The sequence below is a fragment of the Neopsephotus bourkii genome, unplaced genomic scaffold (assembly GCF_033783945.1).
Source record: "Neopsephotus bourkii isolate Nb327-2 ecotype Australia unplaced genomic scaffold, CSIRO-AGI_Nbou_v1 NB_753, whole genome shotgun sequence".
Lineage (NCBI taxonomy): Eukaryota > Metazoa > Chordata > Aves > Psittaciformes > Psittacidae > Neopsephotus > Neopsephotus bourkii.
The window spans coordinates 2,121,052-2,147,031 of record NW_026901251.1 but is presented as its reverse complement, the minus strand read 5'-3'; the positions used below and the strand labels follow the sequence as shown (position 1 = coordinate 2,147,031).

At 39.7% G+C, this 25,980-nt stretch overlaps 1 protein-coding gene across 7 annotated transcripts in view; it reads right to left on the bottom strand.

Moving 5' to 3' along the window:
* The window catches only part of NOL4 (nucleolar protein 4), a 193,327-nt gene that overhangs the window by 4,391 nt on the left and 162,956 nt on the right, over positions 1-25,980 (bottom strand). For 6 of the 7 annotated variants that reach the window (XM_061354882.1, XM_061354885.1, XM_061354883.1 and 3 more), the window contains 2 exons: positions 7,166-7,346; positions 3,570-3,650 (listed from right to left, as the gene is read on the bottom strand). In XM_061354882.1, the coding sequence (XP_061210866.1) occupies positions 3,570-3,650; positions 7,166-7,346 (262 nt within the window). Of the gene's footprint in view, positions 1-1,357; positions 2,512-3,569; positions 3,651-7,165; positions 7,347-25,980 lie in introns of those variants that run through there. The other variant, XM_061354884.1, reaches the window with a different exon arrangement.

The window sequence follows — 25,980 nt, the reverse complement described above, 5'->3', positions numbered from 1 at the left end:
TATTCTGAATATGTATCTTCAAATCCCTGAATATACTGGAAACAAAGATTGAGGAAGTGCAAATCTGCGGTCTGCATACACAAGGAACCATCAGGACTCAGGACTCCTGTTGGTCTGGGAGTCTTCTTTTTTGTACAGCATTCTTATACACAAAGGAAATAAGAAATCTTGGATTTTAACTTAGCCCAGCTCCTTCAAGCTACTTGATTTTTTTGTATTTTCTACATACTAGTAAAATAGGATTTTACTTTACTTCCCAGCTCCTGTCTTGTATTTAAAAGGTCACAGTGCTGTCCTCCTTCCCCTCAAAAGCCTTCTGAGCAAAAAAGCAAAGAAATCCACACACAGAAAAGAGTGTTCATGGCTATGGTTTCAGGACAGTCAGTACACTCATACCTTTTCAGGAAAGGAAGCTACATGTGCTGGCAGAAAGCTCAACAGAAAGAGAACAAACCATGCTGGATGTAAGGATGAGGATTTTAGTTATTTTAATTATGTTATGCGACCCCCTACTACACCTCACTTCCGAAGTTTGCCTATGACAACTCAAGCTTTATTTCTGGAAGAATACCCTAAGTCACAGGCAAGCCCCTGGGTGTATTACACTGGTCTCATCTTTTAATTGCTGTGCTAGACACTCACTCGCAGCACTATTGATTCTTCATTGCCGTCCAGGCAACTATATGCTAAAAATGCTATCAGTTATCTGTAGTTTCATCAGTCATATGTGCTCATTCAGAGAATAAATATATCTTATGCTTAGAGTGTAGATTTTTCCTGTGTAAATTTATGCAAATCAGCTACTGAAAAGTGGGAACCTAAATATTACTTAGAAATACCTACCACATTTCTTTACCTAAACAAAGAAATCCAGCTGATTCTGGATATTCTGAAGTCTTCAAATAGCTGGTTAAAGTAGACACTTCATGTACCTATCTATGTACCTCTATCTCCAGAAGCCATCACTATGGATGACTAAATCTGGAGAAAACTGAACAGCTTTGTCATCATTTCTTTTAATAACCACCCCTAGTTTTAATAGAACTATTTCCTTAGTTTATTTGACATTATTTAGTGAGCTGCCAGTCTTCACAGGAACAAGGAAGTGTATCCTCATACAGAGGGAAAACTATGTACTTTTGCAATGAATTTTGCAGTGTTAGGTTCCTTCAAGGTGACACTGCACATTTTAGCATACAGCTTCCTATCCTGCAGTACTTCAGGACAATTAAAAATTATGATTGCAAACATTGTCAGGTTCCAGAGTGTCTGTGTTCAAGCAAAGATTAAGCATATATCATAGAGATGAAGAGAGGATACTTTATTTATTTCTCTTAGTGCATACTATTATAACTCATGATTGTCACCTCCCATGTTTTTATGACAGCACAATATTCTCTTAAGCAGTGGGTTTAACAAACTGCTGAGGCAGATCCTTTCTTTTATACTCTTTCAGAAAACTGAAGCATTGTTCTTTGCCTCTTGCAAAGACCACCTGATTGACACTTCAACATGGTAATATTTTCGATTTGCCACCTCAGTCCAGTTATACAGGCCTGAAAATATGAAATGAAACTCTTCTTTCTGGAACAACATCAAGCTGAATGTGAGAACTCTGAAAACCTACTCTTCATGTGCTAGACAATCATTTATCAAATTAGCTGCTTGGAATACCTAAAATTAAATACACTGCGGGACAAATGGCTTTTCTGTAAATTACAAGACTTAAGTGGAGCTAGTTATTGCCTCGTGCATTACACATCAGCAACATGATTTATATGAAATTCCAAAATATGGGTCAGATGTGGATGTGCTGTTACTGATTGCTTAGACAGTATCAACTGTCTCAGCAAAAATCCCTTAAGAATTGTGTGTTGTCACTGGGTAGCTACCAATCTTATAATTAACAGCTACTGAGAGAATAATAAATGTGTCAGTGACTCTCAAAATGGTTATCACTATTGCAGATATTAATTTAGGATAACAAAAATAATTTTTAAAAGCTAGATGTGCTTAAGCAGCCATGCTTCTACATTCTCATTAATAGGTGAGCAACCTTTTTCATCAGTGAAGATGTAAAAAGCAGTGGCACTTAATTATAGAAAAATACATTTGCCCATGCCTTGAAATCTTTCTTGCCTATGTTTTCTGTTGCACCTCTCCCCTTTTTTACCATGAGTGGTTCTGAAAGTATGCACTAGATTCTCATTTACTCCAATAAAAGTAAATAGAAACAGCTATCAAAGTATGCTACTTTTTCCAAATCAGATGTATTTATTATTGCAGGAATGTTTTATTGTGACATTATGCATCTGTCAATGTTTCTTTACCTCCTGTCTTCAAATACAGAGCAGATGTGAGTAACACTATTGTTTGAAGTGCCAGAGCTCAGATCAAGAAAACAGGGACTAATGAATTGGATCTTTCAAGTTTCCTTCTCTCTTCTACACCTTTCCCTCTGGGAAACACACCTTCAGCTAAATTAGGTAGCAGAAAAAACTGCTGTGTTGCCTGAGGAAAGAGATATGAAAACATAGAAATGCCTGAAAACACAGAAATTATCATCATGAATTTTCAACAATCATCAAACACACTGGTTTGTGATGAAATGATTATGTATGGAAACAGTATTGTTTCCTCTCCACCACAGGAGATTAATTAGGTGGCACACACCTGCCTTGTCATAACGGCTGTCTCCTGAACTATGAACAAAGCTAGAAAAGTAGGATACTGCCCAATATATCCACAGACATTCCATCTCCATTCCTACAGTGGGAGCAGATTAACACTTGCATATACCATGTGTCTGATAATTTGAAGAGAAGGAGGGAAGGTGACGAGGAATGTAAGGATGATTTTATTATAGAATTCAGCCAGCATTTCCCAGCAAGAAATTCCTAGCTTTGCCACAACACTGGTCAAACCATTTAGCATCTCCCAAGCCCACATTTTGCCTTTTTAAAATGGGACTAAATGCACTCTCCCAGGTTCCTAACTCTATCACCCCTGTTCTGCATTCCTTCATGCCCCTGTCTCCAGCTGTGTTGGAGCCAAGCTGTTTTGTCTCATCTCTTTCCCCTTTGATGCCATTAGGGTAGCACTGAGAACACAGAAGACTGTGCAACAGTAGAGGTATAAAAAAGAGCTGGAGAGATCAACCACAGCAAAAAACTTTCAACCCCTACATCGTGGCTAGCCATGCTGCAGGTAACCCAGTCAGCACTTTAAGAATTAGCTTTATACTGTATGTGCTCAGCTGGACTTTTTTTGCTTTTTTGCTAGTTTATTGCCAAGAAGTCTCTACTGATCATGCAAATACCAACGTGTTACAGAAGGTTACAACCTCACCAAATCTGAGGCTGCAGAAATGAGGCATCCTCTTTACTGTCACATACAAAAGTGAAGCAGCACCACTCAGCAACGTCAGCTCCAGGAGCTTCCCCCAGCTCGTCTTCAGCAGGGCTGTGCCACCTGAAGGTTCAGGAGGCAGAAGGACCAGGAGGCAGAAGGACCAGGAAGGCTGATTTGCTTGTGGTGTGAACATATTCAGATGGGGTGGGAGGACTCACCTGAGCTGGAAGGGGACTGGACGTTTGTGGTGCCTGGGATGCAGTGCTGAGTTGCAGCTGTGGTGGAGGTGGGCTGCAGATCTGTGTAGAAAAACAGAGACACAACAGCTGCTTTCTCTTACCATGACATGAAGGCATGTTTTGCATGGCCGATCAGCCACTGAGTCTGAAACATCCTCTCTTTTTACACACACAAAGGGAAATGACTGACATTTCCACCTAGAAAACCAGGTAACGATGAAAGAAACAACCTCACATCACAAATCCTGTCCACACCTCTTAGGGAAAACAGACTTCAGAAAAAGTGGCTATGAAGAGCAAGGCTCTGACAAGCCTGCCCTGACTTCAGAGAGTGCTGACAGCTGACAGTCAGCAGGAGAGGGTTGATGGCAACCCACTGGACAGAAACACATGGGGAGGTGGGGCGATCCCATGCTTTCAGGAGATGCTTAGACAGCATGCAGGGACTTCAACAGCTTCTGGCAACAGCAAGAGATTTTGCTCCTAACAGAACAGCCTGCCTCTTATCCTCACCCCCCTGCCCTCGAGCTGGGCCACCCCTCCAAGCTTGGTCCAGGTGTGATGGAGCAGGGCCAGCTGAAGCCTTGGTGGCTGGCTGCAAGCTGGCAAGCAAGTTTTGTTTGCACCCGCTGAGCTACCCCACCTTGTAGATTCTCCATTCAATTCTGTAGCAGGAACTCCATTAGCCTTAAAAAGAGAGCCATGGAAATCCACCCTTGTCAAAGAACAGCCCTCTTTTAAGATTTATAAGAATCAAGGACAATGTACCCACAGGCTTCTCCCCAGCCCACAGGTTTCTTGGTGATGGGGTAAAGGTTTCCAGCCAAGCTGGTTTGGCCTAAAGGGTTTAAAAGCAGGGAAAAAAAAGAGACCTTGGTGCTATAAGCCCAAGCCTTTTCTTGCTGTGCTTTTTTTCCTGTCTACAATAAAGGAGGGGTCACTGTACAAGCTCTTGCATTCTGCTTGCTCATATTGAGCAGTTTCATGAAGGCTTGCCCATACAGTTGTGTAAAGGAGCTAATTATGATTCTATAATTAGCCATGTGAAAGGACAGGCTGAGGAGAGAAACACTGCAACAGCAGGCACAGAGAGGTCCCAGAGCCAGAGCCACTGGAACAGCTGGGAAAGCAGATAGATCAGGTGGGATCAGAGTAGAGATGAACTTTATGGGGGAGGAAATAACCAAATTAATTGAATCACAGTACAAAAAATACATGCATCAGCTGGAGTACTAAATAGGAGAGCTAACTAGACACAGTCATATTACTTTGAGGGAAGGTTCAGAAAAAGACATTCAAGCACTTTTTAGCTATCTTTTGCAACTTTTCCTTTTTTTTTCTGCTTTAGCAGATACACAAAACCAGTCTGTATTTTTTTATACACACATCCTGACTGAGGTGTATATTTGTTTTTACTCTAGGAGAATGTTTGTAAACATGACAAGAACATTTCATGGGTTACTAAATGTAAAAGGAAACGAATTCTTATTTTTTTTTCTTAGGTCCTGAAAACAATTCACAAGCAAATATCCTACCCTCCAGAAAAGGAACTCATTAACCATCATAATCATAACAGACTTGCATATGTTTGGAACAAGAGTCCCTGAAACAGTGTAACAACTGCAAACAACTGTCCTGTGAGGTCTGTCAAGAGAGCAATGAAATTTTCTAGTCCAAGTAGGGAAAGGCAAGCAAGAAATGTTTGAGCCTCAGTATGCAAACTGTAAGCATCCACTGGTCCCCAGCAATGCTACCCAGGGCAATACAGTGTCCTGCACAGTTCCCTGGCTGCATTAGCTGTGCAGCTTCTGGCAGTTCCTGAATAATCACTGTTTGTCCTGCAAAACCCATCTTGAGCTTTAATTGTGAAAAACCACTGAAGTCCTCCATGGTAAAGGTACAGAGAAAATGTTGCTTCTAAATCAGAAAGCAACACTAATTTATGATGTTGAGTTTGTACCTTTTTTTTTTTAATTGCATGCTGAGGTGACATTAGAATACTTTTGCCTAAACCCTCAAATTCACTGAAAAATGGGAGTTACAAAACTGTATCTTATTACAACAGGATTGAAGAGAAGAACAAATAAATACTCAAAACAGTTGTGATTCCTCACAGTTTAAGATTATGTAAAACAGGACAAATCCGATGGTTTCTGCTGACAAATAACACATGGGGGAGTTTAATGCTACTCTTAGTTGGGTAAAAGAGCTAATGCCAATTGTTTTCAGTGGGAACTGGTTCAGATCTTCTCTGACACAGTGTAAAAGACAGTTTTAAAGTTCTTGTTCATTTTTGCAAGAATCAGATTTCCACAGCCTGTCTTGCTCTTATGAAAATATTTGACCAGAGATCATATTCAGTACCTTATGTGTTTTTCATGCACATGGAAACCATTGTAATCATCAGTCACTCTTTAAGTCAAAGACTTTTGACAACTAAAATATTATCTTTTTAAAGCCTTTTGAAAACTTAATGCAAATCATTCACATCTCTTTGAGGGTTTTGAGATGTGGGGGGACGTGAGGAAGCAGACACAACTGAAGGTCACCAGGACAACACATACCAATAACTCCTCACAGGCTGCAGCCCTGATCGTGTTTTGAAAACTGCTTAGCATGTTGAATATAGAGGCTGTAGCTGAACAATTAGCATCTTGCCTATGTTCAGCCCATGTACTGAAACAGCACTCTCCTCAGCCAGAGAGGGATCAGCCAGGACAAACCCCCAGGGATTTCTCTGTCCTCTGAGACATATTTTAAGTACGGTTCTTGGAAGCAAGAGACCATCAGGCTTCCAAAGTATTCACTTTTTGCTGACAGACAGACAGACAAAACCTTTGTTATCATAATGGGCAAACCTTGTCATTTGCTCTGAATTTGTATGAAACCAATGTGGGGGACTATTTCAAACAAATAATACAACTCATTTACATTTTTTCATTACAAAATCTTGTGAATGTAAGAAGAAAGGAATGTTGTCTAAATCAATGACACCCTGGGTTTTTTTCAGAGGGTCATACAGCCTCACGTTGACACATAATTACCTGCACCTTTTTTAGTTCAGATTATAGATTGATATGCTTATTTCTCATTTAACACTTGGTATGCCAGATCCTTATCTGCAGTAAATTAAAGTAGCTAGAGAGATCATGTGAGAAATCTAGGTCAATTCATTTATGTTACAAAATACAGAGTTCAGTGTTTACAAACTCCAACCACAAAGACAATGATAGCCTTAGTTTGTGATCAGTATAGGTGAAGACAATAATGACAGGGTAGATCCTCATAAAGTTGTGTGAATCAACTGAAGATCTAACCTGGCATTTTTTTATTCAGCTTTGTTAGAGACTGCATGCTCAGTCTTGCCCTACTGTGAATTAGTCCCTTGAAAATGAGACTAGCATGCAGTGAGCAAGTATTTTGCTCAGCAGTAGCTGTTTGTGGGATTGTGTTCCTGCTCATTATGTGATAATAGCCTATGGATATTGAACTCCTTGGACCAGCTTTCTGTGCAGCAGGGGGAAAGGTACACATGAGCACATATACACACAGGCACATTTTGTAAGGAAACTCACCACTGCCAGAAGCATCGTTAAGATTTAGCAGCCCACCTCCGAGCCCTCTGTAACTATGGTAACTGTAGGTCCCATTGCCATTGATGTACAACACCTCCTGTGTGCTGGAAACAGCTGATGTTGAGTAAGTGACCTGGGCTGGTTCCTGTTTGTACTGCTTGTCAGCTGGAGCAGCCTCATCCTGCAAAAACAAGGAAAGGTTTTGAATTATTGTTACATTTATCCTTGCACTACAGGGTCTTTTCCATGGTTAAGACTCCACATTTATTGCTTTCAGAAGAGTATAATGCACATTAAACAAGCACAGATGAGTTTTTGATTGACTATTATTTCTTTTCAGAAAGAAATAAACAAAAATATTTGGTTTCCTACAAATCTGAGAATATTCATTTGTGTTCCACAAGCCAACCACACTGTTTCTCAAAGGAGAAGATGCATCCTCTCACCCTGAAGAGGTCACGGTCTCCTGCAAAACCCGACTCTGTCCAGAAATAGCATGGAAAGGATAGAAAAAAGCCATTATTTTCTGAGTACAAGAATGATTCTTCCGAGCCAGCAAATCATGTATTTTCTGATAAGACAAACCAATAACAAATGCACTAATCACTTTTGATGTACCAGCCTCAGAAATGACAGAAGAAATAGAGGCATGGAATAAAGCAGCATTTCCTATATTTTCAGAGGGCTGAGTGAATGTCCATCCATACAAGGGACAAGTGGTAAGCAGGTGTCTACAAATGCGACTTGAGAGCATTGGTTATGTGTGTATGAGCAGCTGCTGTTTGTATACCATGAGTTGCCTTCAGTGCTCCCTGTTTGCCTCTTAGATATATGCATGATATTTAACAGGATTTAGCACAACAGCCCTCCAATCTTCCCCTAAAGAAGATCATGGTTTAGGTGTATTTTTTGACCCTTCTACACTTACTACTGCTACTGCTTAGAGCACCTCACCTCTGCACATCATCAGAGAATGCCCCTGTAGCAACTTTAGTAATGACACAGGTGAAAAGAAAAGCATTAAGAAAAGACTTAATGTGTTTTAGTAGTTGGAAATCAGCATGTGACTGCTCCACCCACCACAGGGACCTGAGTGCCAGAACTTCTGATTTAGCCTGCAAATATACTTGAACGCTTTAAGTTGGAGACTTTTTTTCATGGGCTTGATTTTATACTCTTATCTAAGGAAAATGTATTTCAATGGTTTCAAATGAAATGGATCTACAGAAGATCAGTATTTGAAAAATAGAGGTGAGAATGTTTGCCGACATTTTCAGAGTAGGTAACTGAAAAATGGCCTCTCAGAATTATCCCCCCTTTATGTAAGATTTCTTCCATTTCATTGCCTCTCTCCCCTGCACAATCCTTTTATGGTTGCTGAACATACCAAACGTATTAAGAATGCTCTAATATATCTCCAACCCTTTTGTAAAATGCTTATTTAAAAATAAGAATGTGTATAACAGCACACAGCAATCAAATAGTTCAAACAGTGTCCAGTCTCTGTGTTGAAGCAAAAAGGGTACTAAAACAGCTTTCCTGTTTGTACTAGAAGCAGTTGCCAATTCTACCTCTCAAATAAGACACTACCAGCTTCTGAGATTAAGACATCCCTGTCTTGTAGACATGTATTGGTGAAGGAGAACTGGGCACAACTGAGATGACCCAGGAGAAGGTATATATATTATTAACAGATATTTTAATATTTAATACAGAACACTGAACCATCAGATAATTAATTCCATAAACAATCAGAATGGGGCCTCCTGGGCATTAATATGAGCTGATGCAAAGCTTTGCATTGTTAAAAAAGCTGGCTACATCAGTCTCCTATGCATTTTCTCAAGTAACAATAGGCTTAAACGAAGAGCCAAAATGGCAATGTATTTTTGTCAGGGGTTCAACTTTAACGTAATTCACCTTTTATCTCCAAAGGCCATTGCTGTCTCTTATAAGAGAAAATGTATTATATTCTTTGAGAAAATATTCATAAGCTATACAGTAAAGATCTATCTTGGCAGCAAAGCTTAACTCATTGTCCAAAACTTTAACTTTCTGAAGGTTGACGTGTTCTGTATCCGTATGCCTAAAACTAGATAATACTTCCTGCTATAGACTCACTCACAGCCTCATTCTCATGAGAGCATAAGGGATCTTCTGCAAATTTATCGAGGACTGGACTGTGCTCAAGGAGTGCAGTGCAAAGGGGACCCACTTCTATGGCTGAGCAGAGTATCTCAGGGGGCCTGTCTGCTTAACCAGACTGCATGGAACCCACAAATTTGCTGTCCCTGAATTTACATGCCCTCCAGAGTCAGCGCACTGAAGAGCTAACAGTTAGTTCTTTGCAGAACTGATGCGCTGAGCTTCTAGCAAGCAGAGCCTGCCTGCCCAGAAGGCATAGCAAGGGCATTTGGTGCACCTTGATGTGTACCAGCCCTTGTGCCAGAGCGAATGGCCAGTGAGTGGGAGACTTAACTTTTGGCTCCTCTATGCAATGCACTGTGAAGAGGCAGAAAATTTGGGATGCCAGGTCTTTTCTAGCTGTGGTGAGGAGGGGATCTGAACTCAGAGCTGCCATCTCCTAGCAACAAGGCTCAAAGCAAAACTACGGTGGGAGTTGTAGCTGAAGCTGTGCCACTCTGTGGAAAGAAACACACAATCCATAGGGCCACAGAGATAGCAAACAGACACGGTTGTATGACTCAGTTCTCTTTCAGAGAAGTGCTGTCCTCGGAGGCTTCCAGCCCTGCTCCCTTCCAGCTACTCCCTAATGCAAAACTCACAAGCTGCTCTGATGGGAGTCCAAGGGTAGAGCTACGTTGGCAAAGGAGGAACGTGGTACGGAACTAACTGCAGCCCTGTGAATCATGGTGCACCATGTGCTGGAGCTTGAGGTGGAGCCCAGGCATAGTGCCTTCCTGGTGGGGAAGGCATTGCTTGGAGGGATGAAAGGAATTGAGGAGGATGCTGAGCTCAGGACTCCTGGGTCTGTGAATATGCTCTAATTTCTCGGCCACTATAGAAAAGGTGGCTTCCTCTAAATATTACATATACTTTTAAAGAGCAGACCAATTACCTGTACCTAAATGATGAATAAGTTACTATGCATTTCATACCTGAAATCTGACCTCCTTTAAGTGCTTAGCTCACTGTTTCAGGTTGACTAAATGCAGAAGCAGGGCAGGATTTTTGGTGAGCATTTTTTGAGCAGGCTCAGGTGTCACCCTTATTGGTAGGATTATGTACCATTAGACTGGTCCAGAGGGGTTAGATGTTACATTTCACACATTCTCCTGGGATTTAAGCAGTTTTCAGAAATGTTTTGTACTTGAAAAGGCAAAACTGTCCTTCTTCCTTGCTGCCACACCACACATAAAGAAGCCAGGCTCTCTCTTTCTTGGGGAGAAAGAATGTGAATATCACATTCACTTTTATATACTTGAGATCTATTCTGTACAGATTCATCCTCTTCTTTCTTTTTATCCTTATTGCTTTTGCTTTTAAACTACTGTAGAGATGAAAGTGTCATTCCAGAACTGAGATTTTTTTTAATATCTGTGTTAGCCATTCATCACTTCTTGTTTTCCCTATATTATGCTTACACTTGAAAGGCTTACTAATTTATTTAAAATGTTGTTTTAAAATAATACATTTCAGTAAGAACCAACCATTCATTAATATGTTTGACCTAACTACCTACAACATAAACTGTTGTTATTCATAACAAATTTATAAAACCTGTGATGTAACTAGCCATTTTTAAACTATTTATAATTTACCTTTAACAAGAAGTATGAACAAGGTATGGATAAAACATTTGCCCATCTAGAATTTGACTTTGTATATGGCAGTAAGTCATCCTTCTAATAGTATTTCTCTTCTGAATTTATTTTGTAGAAGTAACTTAAATCTTGAGCATATCATCTGGAAAATGATGGAAATCACAGAAATGCAAAAATACCTTATAGGTACAAAAACATGCTAAAATACAAAATCATCTGTTCACATGAAAAATGGAAGCATAAAGTAGATACTGTGACCCACAATTTGATATACACACCTATGTCTCAATTTTATGTTCATGTCTGTACTAGAACACAATTTTTCTCCTTAGAAAAGGCAGATAGCTACAATGTATTTAATTTTATTTTTAGTCAGAAATAAGCCTTTTAGTAACCCTCTAAGGACAGTGCATAATAAGAGAAGATTTCATGATCTATTGCATAACCTGTTGCATTGAAGAAACTCTGCTCTGCCCTGACTGGTATTCTGAGAAACTAATAAATAGTTTAAATTGAAATACCACCCACACCACCACAGATGCTAGTGCAGAATGTCGTGACTGTGGTACAAAGATCGAGGGTCCCTGACAGTGTCCTGGCCTCCTGTTCTTCATGCCAGCGGATGCACAGCATCCACATTTCTTTTCAAAAAGTCTGTCTTTTATGGAAGATCTCTAATAATCCCATTGCTTCTTTCTGTTCGCCATCTCCTTCATCACAACCAAAAAGAATATAAAAAAGTAGCAGTTGGTTAAAATAAAATAAAAAAAAAAAAACAAAAAAAATGGCAAATTTGGGCTATATTGAATTTTGATCTCATATATACAGAAGTGTCAGAATTTTTCCCATTAAGAGAGAGCAGTGCTATTGCCTTGGCTCTACTGTTTGCAATAAGCATTGATAATATGTAAACATAAAACCGAAAAAAGAGTGTGCATGCAGACCAACTCACATGGACAATGCTAGCCAACTATAAAGCTAACAAAACTTCTGCAACTAGAATATAAATGGCAATGATCTAAAAATGGCAAAGATGCTGAGATGCATTTACCTGCTGCTTTCATAAAATGCAGTGTCTACCAGACTGACAACAGCTTTGAGAATGATGGCTTCTAACTGCCCCTATATCATGGTGATTTTTCCCCACTCAATTAAGAAAAAGACAAAAAGGCACATTTTTGTCTCATCTTTCTCTATACTTACTTTTTTAATATGTGAAACCAAAAAGTGTGGATTGCCTATTGTTCTTGTCAATAAACACTTCTCTTAGAATACCACTTTGAAGTTCGGATAACTAAATGCAGATTAGTCTTTAAACAGATAGCCAAGCCAGGGACCCAACATTTGCATGCAGTGTTCCATTTTTCAACATAAGAAAACCAAAATTCATTCACATGAAAAAACAAAACATGCTTTCATGTGCCTTTTTTTTTTTTTTTCTTTCTTTTTTATTTCCTCAAAAGCTTGTAGTATGGCTTTAGAAGAAAGAAGATAATGTTTCCTATATTTTTCTTATTTGGAACACACCAATTTATGTCTATGATTTTTGAATCAGAAGTTAAATAAATAGAAACACACGATAAAACCATGCAGCACTTTTCAAAGTGCACCCAATTAATCCTCACAATACTCTCCATTAGACAGAACTCCTATCACTGCTTTTCAGATGCTGAGATTCTGGCAACAAAGGCAACCTTAAGGTAGCATTACCTAATATGTAAAGCACTTGAGTTCTGCAACCACAGCAACATAACCGGCTTCTCTTTGTGCCGAATTTTTAAACAATGGGAAGAAACTCAGAAGTTCTGTCATGGGGCACCCTGTTGAATCTGCAGGGGGGCTGTGGGGCTAGGAGCTCTCTGCCCATCTCAGCTCTTGCACAGAGAAGCAGCTGCCAGGGTAAGTGACCATCAGTGTCTGCACGAAGAAAGGTGTTTAAAGGAGGATGAGCCACAGGATTCCAGAAGGTGGCCCCTTCCTACACACCTGGAGATCACTGTCATTTCCCTGCCCATGACCTGATCATGTATACCCTGTGCTCTGTCCCTTAAAACTTACTATACACTGTCTCTTCAAAATCCCTTACACCTCATCTCGTCCATCCTCTGTGCTTCTCCAGTTTCATCTTCTACTCTCCATTTCAGTTTAAGAATTCTTGCCTAGCAAATCCTACTCTCCTTTCGAAATATGGATGCCTAAGCAGCTTCAACAACTCAAGTTGTTTCATTCCTAGTTTGTATTTCATCAGTGTCACATCCACTGGTGGTCCCATTTGAGATTTTCTCTCTGTACCCATACTCTTATCAGCCTCCTAATCCCCACAATCCCATCCCACAGGGAGCAAACCCAAGTTCCACAATTAGCCAGGCTAGCACCTGTTTTCAACCCACAGTATTTTCATTAGTAATATCTGTAGTTTGGGTTTTTTTAAGACATGCTAAATACATTTAAGGATCTAACTAGCTTTATAGGACAAAACTTTTCTTGTTCTTGAAAAAGGGCTGATGTTTTCCCTGAAAGAGTTGAGCAGATGGAAGGCATAGAGAACAGTAACTGTAATCCCTAGAGGCTGAAGGTCACCAAATTGCATGCCTACTATTATAATGGGAAGTACCAGGTAATAGTAATGAGTGATGATACTACCAACTGCTTGGATGACATACATTGCTCTGACAGAACACTGGATCTTTTATTCGCTTTAATCACATTAAATTTATTCTCTAGTGTTTCACCCAGCTTTTAATTTTATGACCAATATCCTGGAAGCCTAGACAGCTAAATATTATTTTAGCACATCGCAGTTGGCAAAATTTTCCCTTAACATTGCAGTGAGGCTGTTGGCTCAGTGTGCTTAGCAGTGGTGGAAATTGAATTTCTACAAACGGTGGATCGTAGAATCATAGAATAGTTAGGGTTGGAAAGGACCTTAAGATCATCAAGTTCCAAACCCCCTGCCATGGGCAGGGACACCTCGCTCTAAACCATGTCACCCAAGGCTTTGTCCAACGTGGCCTTGAACACTGCCAGGGATGAAGCATTCACAACCTCCCTGGGCAACCCATTCCAGTGCCTCACCACCCTAGCAGGAAAGAATTTCCTCCTTATATCCAATCTAAACTTCCCTGTTTAAGTTTTAACCCATTACCCCTTGTCCTGTCACTACAGTCCCTAATGAAGAGTCCCTCCCCAGCATTCCTATAGGCCCCTTTCAGATACTGGAAGACTGCTATGAGGTCTCCACGCAGCCTTCTCTTCTCCAGGCTGAACAGCCCAAACTGTGAGTTTTCACTTCAGTTTTGATTTCTGTTGCACATTCTTTCTCCCCTGTCCAGTTGCTAAGGTTTCTGTTGGGATTACCACTCACTAAATAAAACCCTCTTCAAGATTAGGGGGACGTGAAGAAAATTAAAGAGACCTACATAATTCACTGACTTTAAAATCCAAATGAAGGTTCACAGTAGTCCTTTACATTGGCTGGCCTTCATATTTAAAGAACTGAATATTTATAGTCCTTTAAAAGAACAACATCCTTTAATAGGTGGTGCTCTTGCAGCGGTGATCTAAGCATGTGATCTAAGGTAAGGTTTGTAGAAAAAGGTAAAACCTTTTCCTAGACCAAAGAACTTCTGTGCCCATAGCTGAAACATGAAAATTGAATTGCTAGACTCTTTATAGCCTGTTTAGAAAAACCTTTAAAACATACCACAGATATATTTTCTCTGAGGAGCAAAGTTATTCTCTGATAACTTTCCAAGACAGGTATCTGGATATCTGTATTTATGTATATTGATACTGGGGTATTTTTCCACGTCTCTCAGGCTAGTCACATTCTTTAAATAATGCATCCATCAACAGTGCCATAACCTGTCACCCAAAATCATCAGGCCAGGGAGATTTAAAAAATAATTGCACCTCTAGACAGACTTCTTCCCCTTCAAGTTAAGCTGTCCTTCATAAACAGCATTTCAGGTCTTTGTCAGAGGATTAGGCTCTAGAATTACGGATGAGGTCTATGTGCAAACAGCAGAAAAGATCCCTGAGGTTTTTCCCAGAGGCGCTAAGAGTAAATTTGTACAAGCTGGCTAAACTAAAAGAGGAAGTCAAGTTCAAATAATAACTCAGAACTGATGCCAGGTATTCTTTAGATTGGGAAGTGTTTTGATAATTTAGGGGTGAACTTATCAGTGAAATCAAGAGGGCCATAACTGCTGTCCTCAGGCATGCACCCTATTTCTGCTCTTGAAAGGAACAGCTGGGGGACTGCACAGCTTTCAGCTTTCCACCCTCATTACCATATCTAGAACACCTTTTTCTGTATCATTCTCTCTGCATTATTTTCTTCACTTTTTCTACTTAAATCAAGTATGCAAAAAAAAAAAAAAAAAAAGAGAAGGCCTATACCTGTGTGACATAATACTCAATTTGTAGCTCAGTTGGAGCTGGGTATTCCAGCTAAGCTGAACGCTCATGCTTTAGCTGTGAGTGTATCATCCCATCATTACATGGAGAGACATGAGTATCAGCTTAGAGTTTTCTGGCTCTTCACAGAGAAGCAGCTGCTGGAAGTGACCATCATCATCTCCACAGAGCAGGACTTTAAAAGGAAGATGAGCCATGGGATCCTTGGCTCCCATTGCAGGGTCTGGAAGGTGTTGTCTTCTTAAACACGGAGAAATTGCTGCCTTTTCCTTGCCTGTGAGAGATTGCTGATTTCCCTTGCCTGGGACCCAGTAGTTCATACCCTGTGTCCCACTCTCCTTGCTTCCGTCTATAGTCTTATCACTGCATGGAGACCACATCAGTCTCAGTGTATAATTTTCTGGTGCAGATGTAGCATTATATGAAAAAGTGCTCCAACCATGCAGATGCAACTGTATTGCACATGTTACTGCCAGAAGTCTAGGTATTAATGATGATTTTGATGTGAACTTCAGTATCAAATTGGTTTTCATGTTTTAGACAATGATTGGTTTAGATGGTGAGGAAATACTAATATAGTACTGATACAGTGTCCAGTTCGGCATCTAAGCTCCCTGTAATGCCAATGGTGATGTAGGAATTCGAAGAGTGTCTACCAAATATTAAGTTAGCTGCCAAAAGTTCGAGGACCTTTAAACTGTCCCCCTGACACAGGGTAGAGAGCCAAGAAAAGTATCATGCTTCAGCTTAGGAGGGCAGTAAGCTCCTTTTCCTTTCAGGTTACTAAAACTGAACTGAGCTGCCAGCAGCAGTTGCTGTCACCAAGCATCAAAATTGACACAAGCCAGTGTTCAACAAGAAATGAAAGCATAAGACTGACAGAGAAAAAGAAAATCAAAATAAAAATGTGCTATTGTTGAGTGAGAGAGGAAAATGAACCTCAGCCTTCTGCATTTCTGATAGAATGACATGTTATTTATAGACTGGAATGGGTACGCTAAACTTAAGTAAAAGGTTAGTATTTTCACATTCCAGTGTTGGAGATTTTCACCACTGCCACCTCACCTGCAGAACAGAAAGCTCTTTTGGAAGAGGTACTCATATGGCTGTTGCAAGTAGTTGTCAGAGAATCACTTCTGTTGGAGCAATAGCAAAGCAGAGGGATCATTTTTCACAGCCTGTCAGCTTTAACCAGTTGATTAACCACTGTGATAGCAGAGGAGTAACATGAGCTTTCAGAGGTCACCAGTGCTGCTGGCTGAGCATGGACACATGAATGAGCTATTCCTATAGTTTAGATAACTGTGATGCAAAGTCACTGGGGAAAGAGAAATCGGGTTCTTCTAAAAGAACGTGTCTCACTCTATCCAAATAGAAAAGGACAACATTTATCTTTTTTTCTGTGGTGCTTGAGATAAACTTAGTGTCCTTTAGTGAAGTTTTAGTTGATTTTTTTGAATGTGCTTTCCCTGGTGTGCTTTTTTCCATCAGGGACAAAGGAATGTTGAAAAGTGCAACTCAAGGTAGCAAACGCATTTGAGGTGGTCTAATGACAGAAAAGAGTCCTGCAAGCAAACTTTATAGCTCCTGCTCTTCATGTCTTAGTTTAAAGTTATAACCCTTCATAAGCTATTTAATAAATTATATTGGACATAACCATGCTCTTTATTTTTTTAGAGAATCTTAATGTATGAAAAAACCACTAGACCACTATTAATTGCAAGTTGTCTCAACACACAAGACAGGTGCATAGTGCAGGCCTGCATAGTGCACTTCAGGGCATGCACAGCAATGACTTCTTCAGTGCTGTTTTTAAGAATGTCTCCAGCGATGGTGAGAATGGATTACAAACAGCTACGGGCATTTAAGAGGCAAAACTGGACCTGGCTTGTATACATGAATTGTGCCAATGCCTCTGAGTTTTGCCAAAACTCCTATGTGTTCACGGCTTATTTCACAAAATGCATGTGACATTTCCCATGGGAAAAGCAGTACAAATTCAGACAAAGGGGCAAGGGTGCCATGCAAAGAGTAGAAGAGTCTTTGGAGCCACCATTTTCTGCTTTGCAGAAGAACACCAGAGGAGAACTTTTGCTCCTCCACAATGTAACAGCAGAAAGATTTGTTAGGGCCAAAACCTTATACAGAATTTCTTCCTCTCAGGAGAGGCAGGAAACAAAGGCAGTTTTTCACTCTGACCTAAAGAACAGCACAGCATTGCACTTGCCTTGGGCCTTATAATAAGTTATTGACTTAGGCCTTATAATAAGTTACTGACTTAGGCCTTGTTTCAGTATGACTACTGAAAGAAACTATTTGAGAATGCCCACCTCCTTTATTTGTACCTCCCCACCCATTCTCATCCTACATTTTCCTTCAAGGAAAGCCAGTTTCCCATCTGGCATCAGCAATTCCTTCAGCCTGCCACAGAGGACAGGACCAGAGACTATATGAAAGGATCTTTTCCTTCCCTATGCCATCTCCATAGATCTCTCAGCCCAATATAGCTCGAGGCACAGGACCATGGGAGACTTCATTTGGTACATGCCTGATCCCAAAGTGAAGAACTGCATAATCAATTCCAGGGCTTAGGGTGACCCTACTGAAATCAGATTAGCTGAAAAACTGAAGAAAATAAAGGTAAAAGTTCAGTGGAAATGAAGCATAGGTTATGTCATGTTTATTCTTACGTTGCTGCATTTCCCCTCAAGTCCTTTAAAAGCCAATTTCTTTGCAGAGGCCAGCACCTTATGGCTACTTATCATTTTTGCCACTTCTTCATTGACACGTAGTAAAAATGCAGGAGTCTGAATATCTGACCTTTCTTCCAAACAGAAACAACATAAACAACAAGTAAACAATGCCATCTTTTCCCATTCCAAGAGCAGTCTTGCCTGCAGGTAATGGTGCTGTATGAATCAATATATTACTGCAAACTGATGCATGATGACAAAGGCGTAGCAGTACTTACTGCTGAACCAGAAGGATGCAAAATGAGAGAAATTTCTCCTTTGCTGTGTATTTCTCACATTCAGAACAAGGCTTGCTATGCCTCAGGCAGCTCCACTTTTATGATCACAATCAAGCATTCTTCTCTGCATTTTTCATACTTATGCGCACTGTCCTCAACAGATTATTTCAGTGAGGCACTCCTATAGGAAGACATGTCTCTCTCCCCCCTTGCCAACATGCCATTTTTAGTGACTGTGATGGGCAACACTTTCAGCTGGGATAGATCAGCCATTTCTCCCTTCAGTGCAAAAGGACTGTGGCACCAGAGCACCAACAGAGAAAATGTTTAAACTCGTGAATCAAATGTTTAGGGAGCATGCAGGGGAAAATGTGTGGGAGTCCTGGAGCAATGCTTCTGCCAGCTTTGCAGATTTATTACTACAATATCATCATGGTCAACATAATTAAACCTCCCACTATAGGTCTCTCAGTCTACTGCATTACAACTGGTATCACTCCCACTCCTGACAGCATATTTTTGTGATACAAAACAGCTTTCATACACCTGCTAGCTCTGGGGTATGCAGATGCAACCACTGAAAAAGGCTTTATTGCAGAACTATGTTTTGGACTGTTGGAGTGCTTTTTCCTATTTCTCTTCTGTCCCACATTCTTTAATATTACATATGTTGGAGTGTGTGGTAGGGGGGATGGAACAAAGCACTTTCTATTAGATTCTAAATGAAATTCTTCTTCATTCAGAAACAGAAGATAACAGCCTAGACACAAAGCATTTGAGGTCAATGCTAAATTAGCTTCTTCAGTTTCAACAAATTAAAAATGTTTGCATGTTCTGCTTTGGAAAGGAAAAAAAAAGAAAAGCTCACTGGAGATTCTAGCATATTGACATATTTACAATATGGTATCTCCTCCACAGGTAAATTCTAGTGGGAGTTATAGACAGCTGTCTTCTAAAAACCAGTTTTCTTGTCTGTTAGAGACTGAGAAATTACTTTTTTGCATGCACTTAATGACTGGGTCTTGTTTTCAAGAGTAGGTTTGATGTTTTAAAGATATTTTACCCTGTGTTGGATACATTTGATTGCTAATGATTTTATTTCAAATCCGCATTAAAACTTAAACTGCATGCTTGTGAAAACAAACATTCTTTCTGTGCATTCAATGCGAGCTGTTGGGTTTTGAAACTGCCTCAGGTAGAACTTGACATTTTTAGTTTAAAAAAAAAAAAAAAACACCAAAAACCTCTTTTAAAAATAAAAGGTGTTTTCTAAAAAAATCAACTGACCTCCTCACTCTGTATCAAAGCACTTAGCAGAAAGAAGATGTTTTGCTGCTGAAGACGACTTGCAGTAAATTTTGGTCAGAACCTGGTGCACATTCCTTTAACTTCAGTACTATGGAGGTTATGTATTTTAAAAGATGCAGTAGATCAGAAGTGATGCTTCTGGGATATGGCCTTTTTGATTCCACAGTCATCAAAACAGAGCAGCATCAGTTGTTGGAGGAAACAAAGAAATGAACTTTGACTGGCCTTTGGAAGATGCACTTTCTGATTTGCTTCATTAATGGAGACAGTAAAACCGAAGCTTAATATGAAATACCATGAGTAATAAGCATGAAATCTGTGCATCGCAGTACAAATCTGTTCCCCAAATACTCTCATTTCAGGGGAGGATTCTTCTGGCATGATGCCTGGGCTGCTGGCCATAGCCTGCTTGGCTGCTTTGCCCTGTGCCCAGCCTCTTTAGCAGCTGGTGCTGCTCCCAGGCAACGCACTCCCACAGCTTGTTATAGCTTTTATTTTTTTCTGAGAAAAATATGTTTCTAAATTTAGTTTAGGGACATCAAGCCAGTTGTTGAATCACAAACATGTTCCTGCTACCAAACATATGCAGTCTGTGTGTACATTTCTACATATATTTTTCTGCACGAAGAATTGCACTGTTCTAACTGAGGGATAGATCTGAACCCATTGTGCAATCAATACTTTGAATTTAGGAGTAATTTATGATTGTTTAAAGCCTTCTAAATCTATCAATTCATTAACCAAAACAGGCCACTCTTGAAAATAAAGCATTTGTACATGCACACTGGGTTTACATCGATTTCACTAAACTGGCCCAAACTCTGCATGATAACAAGAATTTACTCGCCAGAAATATTATTCCCTGCCTGTGCTGTACGCAGCAGGGTGTGTGCAATGAAGTTGTTAGCTAAACAGAGGAAATGAAAGACAAAATCATGCTTTTAGCATACTTGTCTCTATGCTGGAAACATCTGACAGACAAGAAAATGCTTCACATTTAGTATCTTCTTGTCATATGAAAGGTAGGGATGAATAAAAAGCTCTCTATTCCTGGCTTTCAGCACATGAGCAGGAAGAACCAAAGCCCTGACTCCAATACATCCATGTTTGGGCTTGAGAAGAGAACTTTTATACCTACATTTCCACCAGCCTTTCCTCTTCAGCCTCCTTGCCAGGAGCTGGGTATTAAAGACAGAAGGAAGGAGGCTGTTCCAGTCCCTGTTAATTTTCATTCTGCATATAGTAGGAATGGAGATAAGGTTGTTAAAAAGTTCCTGTTCTAGGAACAACCCAACCCTCGACTTCTGAGCTTTCAACTTTATCAAACTCCAGAACAGAAAACTTACACTGGCATCAATTTTACTTCACAATGAAGATCTTATTGTAGCTTGGGGTGTTGAAAGTGTTCTCCGAAATCAGCCGCTTGAAAATCAACCATATACACTCAGTACAAAGAGGCTGGAAAAACAAAGCATTTTCTAATTTAATGGTCTCTGTGTTGAGGTGAAAAATCAGCTGTTCACCTTAGGGCCTCACTGTAAATCCAAGGCATGAAATTATTTGCAATTGAATGCCTTGCATGTTATTCCTTTCCAATATATGTGGCAAATTTAATGTAGGTTGGGCTCGAGCATGAAGGGAGGGGGACTGCCCTGTGATACTCAGCAGTCCCTTCCAGCTGCATCTGTTAATGACAGAACCCTATCCAGCACTGCTGAAATCAGGAATTTTGCCACCGACTTGAAAGGCAGCAGGATTTAAAATTACAATGCATACCACTTATTTTCTTCCCCTTGACAATATGGCCAGTGAATTCTGGGTAGGAAGCTAAGTTTCCCAGTACTAGTACATAATTTGATCGCTTGGCAATAATCCACATGCAGCTAAACGATGCCTGCATAACATTTTGTGCCTTGGTGGTTGAAGCATATCATTTGGAACCACAAAAGCAAACCAAAGACCAACTCAGAAGTAAAATAATCATTAGGTAGGGAAATGATGGAAGTGAACAAGGTCTAAAATGCAAACTAGCATGTGAGTATCCAAGGATGTTATAGTCTTAGTGAACTTTTTGAACACCAATAAAAAAGAATAAAACACTGAAGTGCAGAAATCACTCTGATCCCTATTAAATACCAAATCACAAAGACATGTCTGAATACAATAAGCTGTTATTAATAAAACTTCTGAAGTATAAGAGGCATTGAGCTTTTTGCAAGTTAGTGACTTTTGCCTCTTGTGAGTTTGGGGATTCCAGTTTCTATTTGTTTGCTTAATTCAAGTGAACTATCTGCTTCCACTGGCTTTTTTTCTATTATCTCAGACTCTGCAAGCCTTCCATTCTGAAGTGAACATCACTTTGAGCTGGAATTTTTCAGGTCTTCAGTAGGGATACAGCAGAGAGAGGACATGGTCCCATCCCTCTGCACTGCTGCCACTTATGGTCAGAATGGATGAAGTGCCTTTTCTTTCCCATCCTCTAAAGCAAATTAGGCTCTGTGAAATCCAAGAGGAAAGGAACTCCTGATGCTTTCTCCTTCACCTCTAACAGGGATCTGCAGTTGATGTGCTCTTCCTGCACGCTGAATAGCTGTGGCAAGGTCTCCATCTCCCTGAAACAAAACCGCTTCTTCATGCTCCCTCTGAATTTGCAGCTTTCTGCCACAGAAGCACTACCTCAGTGGGGTATTCTCCAGCACACACTGGGAGATATTTTTGCATAACTCCCTTTTCTGCAACCAGTAGTGTCCAAATCTGCCCTTGATTAAACAAACAAACCAACCAACCACCTATATATAAGAAAAAAAGAGCTTCTGCGAGCTGCAGCGTGCGTTGATTAGGAAAGAGAACAACTTACATAGGGAGACACAAATATATATCCTTCTTTCCTGCTACCTGAAGGGTAATACAGGAAATAACTGCTCAGTGTCAGGATCTAAAAGCTGTGCATTTGTGGCACAACTGAAACACAAATTCTCTGTCCTCAAAATATGTCAGTTTAAAGGTCTCTTCCCCCTCACTGCTGAAAGTCAGATACAGTGACTCTGCAATGGAGATCTACACCCTCACTGCAGTTCAGATTTTTAATTTCCTCCAAAACAGTTTTACAATTACCTGTCATTTGTCCACTAGTAATTGCCTTCTTTCTTAATCAAGACACAAATTGCTCCTGGTCTGCAACAGCCAGGCATTATTTTTTTTTTGTTGTTAATAAAACTGTGCTTTAGCGTCTTTCTTTTGGTCAACCCCTTGTTACATGCAGAGAAATGGCACCAGGAATTGTATGGAGACAGATCATTAGCAGCTCCTCACAAAACTTAATTTCTTTAAAAATGAACATTTAGGAATTAGATACAAAAGGAAGGAAACACAGTAGTGGTGATGTCCAAGTGGCAGTACATGTGCACGTTTATTAATATTCAGATACACTACATTAGAACAGAACCTGTATCCAATCTGCAATCCTCACTTGCATCGAGCTGCTCTATTCAGGTTGCTGCTATGACAACTATCCAGAGGCAAATGTCAGGTCAGCTCCCAGCATGTGTATCTAGGCCATAATTGCTTTGTCAGAAACCTAATAGCCACCTACTCCTACTCCTTTAACAGCTAAAAACAGTATTATTAAAATTACTAAATGCTACAATATTCTTAACACCTTATTCATATGCCGCTAAAGCACTGCAAACTTTAGACTCGGCTTCCTTTTATCCCCCAAACTAGAATGGGGGTGAAGAATGTGTTTAAAGTGCTTATTTGCAAATTTATATTCATGTATGTTTCAGTGTAAACCTGGGACCATTAAACTTTCTCTTCCTTAGGCATTAGGTATTTTCCTTCACTCCACCATGATGATTATTGATATTTAATTTGCCTGCTTACAAATCATAGCATGGAAAAAAATTATAGCTGTCATCTTGATATGTTTCTTAAAAAATGCAGTTAGTGTTCATCATAAAGAACTGCTTCATAGCATCATACTGCCTGATAGTCTGCACAGTGCATAGACTTGCTTCTATCAACTTGAAAAGCTCAAATAATTAAAGGGTTTTTAAATTGAGTTTAGGTTTCATAATTAAAGAAACTGATAGCTTCCACGAGACTCAGAAATATAACCAGAACATTTCTCCTAATCTTATTTATCCTAATCATATCTTTTAACCTTATGATTAAGAGACATTTAATGAGAGTGAAATAACTGAAGCAGAGAGAAAGACTAAGTAATATTCTTGCAACTGCAAAGTTGTCTTGCAGCCATCTCCAGATATGATCTCATGTGAAGAATTAAAGTAAGTCAGCATAGGCCATTGGTCACAGGCTTGCCAAGATGGTGAAAAAGGCTTTAAAGTAAAATTGCTGGGGGAGGAGAACCTTAATCTTCTTCACCGTATATAACGACTGCATGTAAAAAGGGCTGTATTTTAACTCTACTTAATTTGTTTCATGACACCTTTGTTGACAGTAGTCCAGACCCTCCTGTGCAACTGTTTCACACTGCTAGAGATGTAATAAGGATCTTGAAGAATTATCCTAGGAAACCATCTCAAGATACCACTCGGAAGTGCATGAAATCTTAAGGATTCAGGTAATGCCTCTTCTCTCTCTGACTGAAGCAAGTCATAGAAAGTCAATCCAATTGCAGTTTTTACATTTCTTATCAACTGTGATGAAAAAAAGCCTCAAAATTCAAGACTGGGGTTGCCTTTTTCAGTATCCAGATTCATCAGAGATGGCTTGGAGCGAGCACAGAAGTTCTGCATTGCCTCTGTACCCACTGCCTCATCTGGACTGGAAAAGATCAATCAAATCCAGCCTAGTGTCATAAGCATTTCACCATTTGGCAGTAGCATCAGTGAACGTATACAATGTCAGTATATGTAAATCTAAAATTTGTGCAAGGGAATAAATTATTTTTACTACATGGCAGAATTAAAAATTGGAAGCGACAGAACTCTTCAGCTGGGTAATATCTATCAAATATATAACTTCTTGGCACTTAGGCTTCTGGCTAACCAACCAAGTTTGATCTCAAGATAATGAAAATGCACTGAAGCTAAAGAGAGCACTCGAGTGACATCTAACACAGTCAGACAGCCAAAGCATTATAGTCTAAGCTACCATGACCTAGTAAACACATTTATATTCCTTACAGAGAAGTCTCAGAAACTGACAAAACTTTTATTGTTACAGGTTCAAAACCTATGGGAAGTTACTAGCTTCCTGACAGACGAGATCACATTGATTTTCCCATTATGAAATAAAGTATTGCCATGACAAAAAACATTGAAAGTAAGTAATTGATGTCAGCAAGACCAGTTTTCATTAACTTATTTTTTAAGTAGGATTTTTTCAGCCTTCAGTTAGGAAATACAAAAGTCACGTGAGTGGAATTTAAAGCATATAGGTAGAAGAATGGTTTCTTCTTGCTTCAGAATTTATCAGATTTAACAATATCCTTAAATCAGTGCTATATTAAGCACTGCAGCTATCAGAAAGAATTCCAGAAAGTCATTCATAAAATGCAGTATTTGTGTGTACACAGACATGGACACACTTTGGAGAGCTTTCTTCTGAAGAGATACCAATCTGTGCACAGGATTAGAGGTATATAAAGCCAACCCTTCAAACTTGTTATTTGTGAAAATAAGCAGCTAATAGCTAATACTTATGAATGGGTTGGATTAGATGACCTTTGAAGGTCCCTTCCAACCCAAACTATTTTGTGATTCTATATTTCTATGGCAAATACTCTATCTGTTCAAAAGAAAAAAAATGAGCTTTCAGAATTTTTCATAGGTTTGACTTTCAGACCAGTTCTTTTTGCTGAGCAATGTTTGAGATGATTTTTCATTAAACCACTGGTAAAATTAACACTGTACGTAGAAACATGTTTGCTGCAGTAATTCATATTCTTTTACCGAAGTACAGATGTACATGCAACATGCTTAGAACTTCCTGCTCAGGAACAGTGTTGTGCCAGGTAGAAGAAGAGAAATTGAGAAGAAGAGGAAAGAGCATAAACAAGACAAGAAAAGGCGTTGAGGAAGCTGCTGAAGTTTCATCTTAGCTTCAGCACGGGGCACAACATTCACTGTGATCTTTATGCATTCACATTTTATGGGTAATATTCTGAAAATGTTTGCAGTGGGGATGTAAATTACATCTCACTTTAAGGCAGATCACCCCTCTGGAGAATATGGCAGACCTTCACTGTGCTATGTGCAAGAATAAAGCAGCTTAAATACAACAGTTCCATTCAGCTCTGAGGGGAAGTGGTGAATGAGTGCTCTTACCAGATCCTCTTAAAAATCTACTTTCCAGGACTGTCTAAA